At 46.2% G+C, this 11613-nt stretch overlaps 1 protein-coding gene across 1 annotated transcript in view; it reads right to left on the bottom strand.

The window, feature by feature from the left end:
• Window positions 1–10894, bottom strand: part of ep300b (E1A binding protein p300 b) — a 29819-nt gene extending 18925 nt beyond the window's left edge. The window contains exons 1-11 of the mRNA XM_047328165.1: window positions 8655–10894; window positions 5874–6469; window positions 4308–4487; window positions 2550–2853; window positions 1891–2004; window positions 1502–1744; window positions 1183–1285; window positions 913–1038; window positions 643–760; window positions 329–512; window positions 153–230 (exon numbers count right to left, since the gene is read on the bottom strand). Coding sequence (XP_047184121.1) covers window positions 153–230; window positions 329–512; window positions 643–760; window positions 913–1038; window positions 1183–1285; window positions 1502–1744; window positions 1891–2004; window positions 2550–2853; window positions 4308–4487; window positions 5874–6469; window positions 8655–8748 — 2140 coding nt within the window. The 5' untranslated portion in view covers window positions 8749–10894. The remainder of the gene's footprint in view (window positions 1–152; window positions 231–328; window positions 513–642; window positions 761–912; window positions 1039–1182; window positions 1286–1501; window positions 1745–1890; window positions 2005–2549; window positions 2854–4307; window positions 4488–5873; window positions 6470–8654) is intronic.
• Window positions 10895–11613: the final 719 nt, after the last annotated feature.

Genomic DNA, 11613 nt, shown 5'->3' with positions numbered 1-11613 from the left:
CAAATATCTCCAGCATCTCAGATCCCTTTGGCGCTTATTCTTCAGCAATTCACAGGACTTTCGATATTTCTAATAATTTGCATTTGTATTAACGTTGGAACTATACTATTTAAAGTACATTTTTCTATGTCATTTACACTTATTAGACATACCGGCTGGGTTCTGCATCCTGTTGACCATCTGATTGGGTCCAGCTTGTCGGGCCATGGACGGATCAGCGTGAGGACCATCTGACAGGTTGACAAGAGTTACAGAAATCACAGGTCTAGACTTCAGGATCGCAGAAGACCAACAGACAGTAGGTTTAGTATGTAGTAGGTTTCCTTACTTGGGGATTGCCCCGGGGCCATGGGCGAATGTGCCATACTGGGAGGCCCCTGTGGGAGGCCCGAGGAGGGTATCCCAGGTTGGCCGGGCATCATGCCCTGCTTCTGCAGCCGTGTCCTCCTCTTTTCCTCCAGCTCCTTTTGGATCTTATAGATCTTCTCTGCCAGCAGGTGGTAGTACTCCGCCTAGAAGGTAATGTTATAAGATACATCTCAATAAAAACATGCTATTTCCTCATTCCTAAATGGGGAACTGATCACTTTTTGTTTATGTATCACATCACTTATTGGTCTGCCTTTATTGTTGGTTTCTTACCCTACTGTTGGCTGACTCGTACATGTCCCCCTCTACTTTTCGAGCATAAGCCACGAGATTCTCCATCCGCCGATCCTTTAGTGCCGCCGGGTCAGGAGTGGGGAAGATGGCCTGCACACTGCTCCAACACACACAAGAGGCCAAAGCAACCAATGAATATGCAGGGTTGAATATTAGCCAATATTCAAATTAGCTCAATTAACTAGCTCCCACTCATGGTGAGATTTTTTTTTTTGGGGGGTGGGGGCTTGTAAGGCAGAGCAGACTCACAGCTTGTGGACAAGGTGGTTGCGGAGGTCCTGTGTGATGTCCTCATGCCACGACTTCCTCATGCCGGGAGCAGAAGGAGGAGTTGCTGTGGGCATGGATCCCAAGTTCGCCACATCATTCATCAAACTGAGGGAAACGACAAGACAAGAAGGGAAACAGGGTGTAAGACTTTAACCAATACAGAACCATTGTACCAATACAGACTTTGTGAAACTGTTATACAAACTGAGGAAAAGGTGAAAAGCTGTGACCAATGAAAAGAAGTCATACCTCTGTGCATTCATGCTGTGCAACAAGGCGTCTGGCAGTAGGTTAGACTGCTGGTTGGGGGGCTGCCCTCCCACTCCACCATTCACTCCCATAGAGTTTCCTCCTGGAAATACATAGTTATAGGTTGGAAGGAGATTTTCCTTTTTCTTTTTAAATTGGGAAATACAGACATCAGTATTTGTGGAATGACGTATCTGAGATGAAATCTAGGAGGCATCTTCATATCGGAACAAGGTCAAGACTGAACATCCATGATTGGTGATAATTGTAGGAGGTTACAATATAATTTGTGGCAGGTACAGGGGCATTACAAACTAACCCATAGTATTGAGAGTCCTCATCCCAGGCTGCCCCTGCAGCCCCTGGTTTGGCATGTTGGCCTGTTGTTGCTGCTGTGGCATCTGGTTTCCCTGGTAAGTGAGACCCAGTGCAGCATAGGCCCTCTCTATGGAGCTAGGGTCAATCTGGTTGGGAGGGTTCAGATTGGGAGTGTTGGACTGTCCACCCGGCACCCCTGATCCTAAAGAGTTCCCCAAACCCACCCCTGCACTGTTGATGAGAGCTGTTAAGGGAACAAGAGGGGAAAGAGAGAGGGAGAAGAAACAAAGGATGAGCATTTGTGGATTCAAGCCGACAGTCATGGGTTTTAATGGTTATAGGACTCATGATTTCATGATGGATCTTAGATGGATAGATAGAAACACTCACACTGTTGGTTCCTCTTGTCTCCAGCATTTTTCAGTGGCAGGCATACAGGACAGTCATGTCGTGTGCAATTCTTCCAATGAGAGATGATCTGTCTGGATGAGGCACAGTGTGCCACTGGAGGAGGAGAGATAGAAATTGAGAACAGTTAAAGGGAAGAGAAGTGGAAAAAAGGAGAAGAGGGATGAAATATGAAAATGAGACAGGGTAAAGTAGGGAGAAAAATTATGAGACAAGAAAAGGATGAGAGAAAGTTATTGGATGAGTTATTGAGTTAAAAAACTTGCTGAGAGTAAGAGCAAGGAAAACATTTTGTGGAACAGCCACCTAAAGGGAGTATTGCTCATTCTGATAAAACAAACGCTGGCAGGCAAACAAAGGTGGACATAAACATGATACAGAAGGAAAGTTGGTGCATGTATATTACAACTCTTTACAACTTTAAAACGCTATAATGCCTATTGTTTGTTGTGTTAAACACACACACACACACACACACACACACACACACACACACACACACACACACACACACACACACACACACACACACACACACACACACACACACACACACACACACACACACACACACACACACACACACACACACACACACACACACAATAAAACCAGCAATCAGCATAATTCAGCAGACTCACCCTGGCAGGACTTGCCAGCCTGGCAATGAGTCATGTGGTTGAGCACATTCTTCATGGTGCGGCAGTGCGGCAGGTTGCACTGCCGCACTTCGCCGTTGGCTTGCTCCCTCCGCTGGCACTTGTGCGCGTGGAGCAAGAGGACCAGCTGCTGTTGAATCAGCTTCCGCTTCTCAGGGTCTGCAGTAGGGGGCGCTGTGCCGGGACCTGCCCCCACAGCATTGATCCCTACCTGCGCACCTCCCACTGCTGCTGCTCCACCGACAGAAACACCGCCAACCGCTCCAGGCTGATGCTGCTGCTGCTGCTGAGAGGAGGCATAGATAAGCATCCGAAAACCATCAGGGACCACTTCTACTGATAATTTAGAATCTGATCAATCGAATATATTATCAATTTTCCCCCAATATTTTGTACTTTTACAGAAGGAAAATAAAAATCATACAGATACATAAATAGTGGATATTTCTTTCCGCAAAATTACTAGTCTGTAGCGTTTTTATTGGAACTGAGTAGATAAAAAATGTTTACTAAGATGTCAAAACCTTACGTCAAAGAAATGTAATTTAGGCTAGATATCTTGCAGTTTGACCACAAACTTTATTATAAATAACAATAAAATAAAAAGAAAACACATATATATATATATATATATATATCCATTCTGCATCGTTTATTCAGTAAAATAAAAGTTTTTCAAAACAGCAAACTCAGATTATCATATGACTGTGACAGACTCATATCGGCCAATATCGGATATTATCAGCCGACTGATATATCGTTCAAGCTCTAGATGGGAATTGCCTGATGGTCTATGCGATGATACGGTGTTGTTTTTGGTGATGCCATATTAGTGCTGCCTAATGTTGACACAAAGAGGGAATGGTCTGACTTTAGGTTAAATGGAAAAAAAGCATCTTGGTCCACAATATATAAATGGGAAGCAGCAAATGGCACATGACAGTCATGCAGATGAGAGAATATTATTGTTATTCCGCACAGTGTTAACATTATTTCTGGCTTTTGATGGTGGAGGAACTGGTTCCTCCGCCTCTTCCATTCTCTCACAGGCACACTTGGTGTGTCCCTAGTTAACTAGTCTTAAGTCTGTTAGTCTGGTTGTGTGTTTGGTAAAAGCGGCAAAAACACAAAGTTAGTAGCTCATGTCTACTAAAGTAAGTTAAACTTTATCTGGATCATCGGTGCAGTGGAATTTGTCCCAGTGCTGCGATGGTCAGTATTGCTGAGACAGACGATGTGTTTGTGAGACAGAAAGAGAAGAGGAGGAGGAAAGAAGAAGCAACAGCACAAAAACAATAAGTTAATAGATAATTTTGTTATTAAGCCAGTTTGGTAAAGATTTGTCATCATTATGACTGAAAAATTGTGACTATAGTGCTTTGCCACACTCGGGTAGTTCATTTGAAACAGTGAGTAAACCTGTTGGTCTTTTTCATTCTGTTCAATGCAGCGCTGTGTGAGTCCTCATGTTCTATTGTTAATGCTATTTGTTCTGTTGTTAATGCTGCTATTTGCACATGTAAAAATTAGTTCACCGTTATTTAAAAAAAAGTATATTTTTTTTAATATTGTACAGACACCCATCTATTCTAGACATAACATTTCAAATGTCAGTGTATGCGATGCATGTTTGTTTTAAATTCTACTTTGAACCACCCAACTTCAGTTAAAATGCAAGCTTACTGTACAGTGACATACACAGGGTTTATCCACCTGTACGCAAATGAAAAAACGTCTTACCATCCCAGGCATGCCTTGGCCCGGTGGCAACTTCTTGTCCATGTTGAACTGATTGGCCATATTGTTGGGCATGCCTGCCTTATTCTGGAGCTGTGGGCCCAGCCCTGCTCCAGGCATCCCCTGGCCAGCAGACTGGCCGTACGGACCACCATAGGGGCCCGCATTGGCCATCATATTCATCTGGAAAGCAGCGCGAGGGGAGGAATAGGAAAATGGAGAGGAAAAATGTTTAGAGAATCATATCGTTGACTTTTCGTTAATTATGAAAGGGTATTTTAAGCAGCTAGTTTACAGATATATAAACATTAAAAAATATGGGAGTTTAAGTGTCATCTTAGATTTATTTTTTAAAAAAATGCTACATATGATCCAACTACACTTGACCATTATTAAAATTGCTCAGACAACATCATTAATAAAACTGTATTAGAAGGACAACATGAAATCACTATCATAATAAGTTCCCATCACCACCATACAACTGCAGTGTTACTTCTGTTTTCTCCTGACCTTATTTGGTTTCTACAACAAGTTAATAACGCAGATATAATCTATAAGTCACCCTTTTCTCTTTGCAAAAAAGGTAAACACCAGCTAGTTTCAGTTTCATGACACTGTTTTTTCAGAAGCTGAAAGATATCCTTAACCTAGGGTTGAAGATCCAATAATGATACTCCAATACCAGCAACCAACGGGAAGTGGTCTGTTAACTGTTGCTCTAGGACCAATAGAAACTCATGAAACAGCGTATGCATCTGAGGAGAAAAAAACTCTTACCGGTAAAATCAATGAGCTAAAAACTACAACATTTCCATCATGTGCAGGGGAATAGTAAAAATGATTGTGGCTTGTGTTTTTCTTATCTACAGGACATCACAAAACAAATGTTCTTGTTAATTAACAACCACAGAGAATTATGCACCCGCATCATGCAGTCAGGGAAATACATTGCAATTAAACCACTTAACACGGTCATTGGTATTATTTCCTTCACACCTTTAGAACAAAACCACTGTCAACTGTGGTCTTGCGAATCTTCAAGCAAGGAGGTTAACCATCAACACTACAGAGCGAAGAGTGATGCGTCTGTGAGTGCAACTCATACCCACAATCTTACCTGCCATAAGGTTTCGTGGAAATCAAATTTGAATCTAAATGGCTTTTGAGGATTAAATCACCATTAGTCTTCCTTTCTGAATTACTGAACTCAAATGGTCAAATTTATAAAAAATCCTCCCCCCAACAATCAAACACATTTTCATTGATTTCACCAGCAATTCCCTACTTCAGTGTTCTGCATCTACGCAAAGAAGTGGGCTGTAACAAATAAACCCCCAATAATAATTTCAGATAGGCAAGGATAACGTTTTAAAATCCCACTTTTTGTATTCAAGTAGTGCATGTTTAGGTGTGGGATTCAGCAACATTTTGTTTGGGCTGGCTTTTGGAACACCATAGCCTCGATTAAAAATGTGTATACCACATCTGATAATTTGCAATGAATTAGTTGCCACTGAGATGTTGAATGCATGTATTGGCTGGGTCTGTTGCGTTGGCTGTGCTCACCTTGTTCAGTGCTCCAGGTTGCTGTGGTCTCATCCCTGCTTGACCCCCTGGTCCCATTGGCTGACCAACCTGCTGCTGCTGTAGCGTTTCCGCCAACAGGTTACTACTGTTACCCATGCCTGCACTGCCAGGGTAACCCATTCTTGGTGAGCCATTCATCACCTGCCCCCCCATCAGCCCTTGCTGTCCAGTGTTGCCCTTCTGATTACCCATCATGGCAGCTGCCCGATTGAGAGCGGCCACCCCTCCAACCATCCCAACCTGCTGCATTAATCCAGGTTGCTGTTGCTGGCCCTGGGGGGGCATGCCTTGAGGTCCACCAGGGGAAACGTTAACACCACCCATCATCCCCATGGAAGCCCCAGGTGCTGTGTTGTTGGAAGTAGGGCCACCCTGCTGTGCTGGTGCACCCGCGCGCAAGAGTTCCGACAGCTGTTTGTGTTTCGCAGCCGCATCATGGCCTCCTCCCACACCAATCCCTCCTCCGAGACTGGTATGGAGTTGGCTGACATCCCCTCCGTTAGTCAGGCCCAGGTCCGAGGAATTGATGAGCTCATCTGGGAGGTCGTGTTCCAGGTCAAAGAATGAACCAAAATCTGGACACACGTGGAGAGAAATGAAAATCTTACCAACCAGAAAAATAACGATTTGATTTACAGATTACAGCTCAGAAAAAGGTTAAACTATGACTTTTTGCACTGCATACGGCCATATTTTTCCAATGCCGATTAATATCTTTACCCTTAAGTGCGGTACAGCTCTGACATTAGTTTGAAAACTATCCAACACTGATCTGGAGCCTGTAGCTAGACATCTAGTGGATAAGAACCTGCCTCAAACAGCCTCATGTGCATTAGTTTGTGGTTTGATGTAGTGCCAGACGCGGAGAGTGAATGCAGCGGGGTCGGGGTGAGAAGCCACAGTGGGTAAACATTGCTGTACCTTGGGAGGTGTGTGCATTGGACATACAGCTATGTTGTAGTGCATGACACTGTCAAAAGAATCTGAAGGAATTTCCACTGCAACGGCAGGCAAATTCAAAGCAAAAACCACTTGAGAGTAAGTTTATATCAAAATCAAAATAATTTCCCTCCTTTAATCCAACACGACAGAAAAAAGGCAGCGATGTCTCCGCAGTTACAGCGACAGACCAAGTGCTTCTCTCCAGGTAAGAGCCAAGAAATCTCAGGATGCGTGTTTGACGACTTCTTACATGTTAGCATCCGACTACATTCTCCTGGAAATCAGTGCTACAAGGTGGTTTGTAAGCTCTTGTCGCGGTTTGATGAACAACACACACACGAGTCTTGTCACATCCCTTGCAGACATGCCTCTTTACTCCCTGTTTTCAAATGCACATTTTTTTAAATGCATCAAGCTTGAAATTCACAATAAAACCACTTTGAAAGGAGTGAGCATATGGTGCGTCCCACCAATCTTTGACAGATTGACATTTAAAACAGTGAGTCCGCTCATCTGCTGCTTGTTTGCTTGTTTATATTAATATATGTATGTATGAATGTAAAGTATGGCGTAGAGTGGAAAACAGTGTAAACCTACCACTCCACTCATTGGTTCTTAGTCTGCTTAAATGAAAATACAGCTAGAAGTTGTTGCTGAGCAGGAGTTTACAGCTTATTGATCCACACGTGTAAACGAATTGGTTTGCGATGAGTTCAATTCACAATCGCAGTGAGGGACATTCGAGTGCTCGGGTCGGGACGAGTGTTTCACTCTCCTGGAAAAATGAACCGCAAGAGGTGCAGCGCAGTGTCGCCGTGCGACTCAGACAATGGAGGGCGAACACGAACGGGCTTCGTCGGTGGCACAATAACGACAAAGTCCCAGATAAAAACAAACAGAGTTGCGTTTAAAATAAAAAAAAAACACACGGACGTCGACGCGTCGGTTGGTTGCCTTCGTCCCTTCGCCTGAATGCACTTCGCGTTTTCAAACGGCTCCATCTCCGGACAGACGCCGGCGGTTAGCGCAACTTTGACGAAGTGTCGAACAATAGCTAGCTGGTCCAGACCAGTTCGCTGGGAGGGAGCGTGTTCGTCGTTCACAACGCGCGGAGAACACGAAGTCAAAGACCCCCGCTCACCATCGCCCGCGCCACCGGGAGAAGAGTTATATTCTAGCAGAAAAAAAAGTTTGTTCTAGGGACCGGCGGGGTTTAGCTAACAGCACTCGTTTCCTTTGCTAGCAGGCTAACGAGCTCAGCTGAGCCGGTCGGGCAGGCAGGCTAGCTAGTTAGCTAGCACCGTTACTTTCTCTTAAAGCGGTGGTGGAAACGACATTTGGTCTCTTTGTTCGTGTTCATATATCTATGGCGCCCGTGGGGTCGCGTGTGCGCGGCCGCGTGCCTCAAACTAAAGCAACTTTCTAATGAGCAGGAGAACTTGGGGCAAACTGGGGTGACTCGACTCTTCCATTGTTTGGAGGTGGATGTTTTAGTTCGGGGCTAGTTAGCCTGTTGAGGCTAACGCATCAAAACATCGCCGCTAGAAAGTTGCCGCTACCACCAGCCTCGCGTCGAGGTTTCCTCTCAGCGATCCACGTCGCTCGACCGGGACCTCGTCGGACTGGTCGTTTCCAACGAAACCGCGTCATGTATTCACGTGTAAGCGCATTGATTATGTAGCATCTCTGTTTCGGACCAACTACTTTGCCGTGCAACTCTGCGGGCACTTCCAAAACTGACCAGCAATCAATGCACACGCAGACGGAACTAGCTCGCGTTTTCCCCCTCGAACTAAGTAAAGCATGCAACAAACTCACCGTTCCCGTCGCTGGCGGACACCGACAGAGCTGGGGAGGACAGCTTGGGCCTCTTGGCTGAAGGCGGGCCGGACTCCAGGACATTATCGGCCATATTTCTGTCGAATTAAAAATGCAGTAGATCCGCGGAGAGCAAACGTATTTCCCTTTATTTGCGCCTCCGACTGCCTTCGAGCAACCTCTTGTGATCGTTCCCCCGCCGCTCGGGGGGACGGTCGGGGAGAAGGCAGCGACGCTGGACTCCTTCCCTCGGTTTGTTCCTCTCTGCAGAGATCAGTCCCCCTCCCCTGTCGGGGATTTCGTTTCTTCGCCGATTTGAAGAGGAGGAGGAGGAGGAGGTGGTGGGAAGGTGGAGTCGGCTAAAAAGGCAAGCGTGCGGCCCTCTGACAACCTCATGTAGCCTCTCCTACGACGCAAAACTGTCCCAAGATCCGTCCCGTGCGATGCACTCAGTCCCGCCCGCCATCGTCGGCGGATCCAACCTGTACTTCGCGTCTGAAGCGCTCCAGTGTGGCGCCTCGGCGTGGGCACGAATATGGTAATTGTGGTTTAGAGAAAAAAAGAAAAAGAACAAAACACGAGCCGGGAGCGGACCTGCGTTAACTTGTGGAGGGGCCGATGTCTCATGCAACAGTTCTGAGATCGTCGGTGGCGTGTGCCGTTGCCCTCACCTGAGCAGACATCTCGCCGCTCGCGGCACCGCGGTCCTTTACGTTTACCAAAAAGGGCCGTCGGTCGGCGTGGAGACCACCCGCAGTAGTTCGAAGGAAACAAATACAGTTCAAGTGTGAGTGGTACTCTCAAGTGCAGCGCCGAGAAAGAGCAACAAATTTGCATTGGTTTTGAGCAGTAGCTGAATAAATAGAATAACAGTTCTGCGGGGAGAAGAAGAAGAAGAAAAAAACCCACACACACTTGCAGTTACCCGGGTAAAAAGATCATCTATCGCAGATGTCTATTTTCACTCGCGAGTGGTTTTCTTTTTGCATGTGCATGCAGACTAAATTGTGCACTTAGTGTTTGACCATGCAAGGCACTGGGTCAGGAGAAGAAGAAAAAAACAACGAGACTAGTATTGCACATTTGGTTGTTGCAACCCGTTTGCGCGATCACGCCTCTTGCAGTCGAGCGGGGTTGCAAAGGTTGGAGATAGAGAGAAAAAAAAGGAGAAAAACCACGGCTCTTGTGCAGTCGATTCTGGTGCACACTTTATTTCTCTAGTTCTGGAGGAAAATCTCTGCGCCGATTGCCAATCGGCGGTCCAGTCGGCTTGATCCAATTAGTTTTATTTGGCGGAGGACGATCGGCGGGGCAGCATGTCTTGTGCTCCGGCAGAGGTTCCTCCTCCGGGGTGTCGCTCGTTTTTTTCAAAACTCTTCAAATCTCTGTTGATGAAAACTGAGATATATTCCAAAAATGTGTGTGTGTATATATATATACTCGTCAGTCACTGCCGTGGGATCGTGTCGCGAAGGGAAACGGAAAGCTTTTAGACCGAATACGGCGACAGGCGAGAATGTGATCGAACGTGACGGCGGGTCACGGAGGAGCGATGGCTACGTCGGAATCGGAGAGCTCCAGATCGGCGCACTGATGTTGACACCCCCGTCAAATATTTCGGGCTGACAAAATCCTCTCGTTGACTCTTTGTGATGGAGATTGCCCCCCCTTCGCGTTGATCCTGGCAAATTTCCCCCCTTCTCTTTAAACCCGTCTTCCTTTCCACCTCTCCCTTCTGCCCGGCAGCAATTTATTTATATAATAGTCTATGCGGACTCTTTCCTTCCTCCGCGACGGACACATACTGATTTTTCATGTTGATGTTTCCCCTTTTTTTTCGCAGGTTTTTTTTTCTTTCTCTCTCCTCGTTATAATATGTCGCTGCTCTCTTCCGCCTCCCCTCTCCGTCTCCGCTCCGCAAAACACCCCCTTCCTTGGATTTGTCGGAGTATTTCCTTCTCATGCATACATACATACATGTATATACATATATATCACCGCTCGGGTTCTCCCCTCCACTTCCGTCGTATCTGTCTGTCGGCGACGCGTCTCGCCCTCCTGATAACACGGACGGGCTTTTCGCCGCTCGTTTCTTCCACCGGCGGTTCCCGGAGCGGCTGACTTCGGCTGCCGGAGTCGCTCCTTCTCTCGGTTATCTCCTCCGGTTTCTGACGGTCTGTCCGCACAAACAAAATGGCGGCTTGTTGTTTCTACTCCTCTGATACGGGGGGAGGGTTGAAGGTACAGCAACATTAGGCGTGAAGTGGGAGGAGGGCGGGGGGAGGGGGGGGAGCTTGTCTTCGTAGGTGTTCGGGATTGTCCGGAAAACGGTTCTGTCGCCGATGTCAATCTGTAGGGGACAGTGATGCTCCACTTCCATCTTGCTCCGTCAACTGCAGCCACGCTCAGCGGCGGACAGTTCATCCTTCACAAGACGGCTCCGTTCAGATCGTTCAGCATTTCACATTTAAGGCACTATGCATCTCCTCCTCTACAATTTAGAGCAAATATTATAGTCTGTACTCTTTTCCCCCCTTCCCTCTGGGACAGATTTACCCATTATGGGTGTCTGGGGTTAGCCACCCCCCACACACACAATCCTAAATATTTCGGAATAAGCACAATAAGAAGAAGAATAAACTAAAATCAGCAAAGAAAAACATGCACTGTTGACCCTGGACATGTAGGAATTTGTCGCTTCAGATATTTGGACATGTCGAAAAGCACTGGTGTAAATGATGAAACTAACTACTTGATTAATGGGTAGAGCAGCGTTATCGTTAATGTCATCAGTCTCAACTGTGCTTTTCCTCTTATGACACGTGAGAAGAGCTCAACATAACATCCACTTACTACCTTCCTCTTGTTCTTTCAACGGCCTCACATGGACCGTAACTCTGAAATCAAAACATAGTTGCATGTCAAGACAGCTGACTCCCTCGGCCGATGAAGATGAACT

Source organism: Scophthalmus maximus, chromosome 17 (assembly GCF_022379125.1).
Source record: "Scophthalmus maximus strain ysfricsl-2021 chromosome 17, ASM2237912v1, whole genome shotgun sequence".
NCBI classification, from domain to species: domain Eukaryota; kingdom Metazoa; phylum Chordata; class Actinopteri; order Pleuronectiformes; family Scophthalmidae; genus Scophthalmus; species Scophthalmus maximus.
The sequence above is the reverse complement of the archived record's forward strand: the minus strand, read 5'-3'. Positions and strand labels throughout refer to the sequence as shown.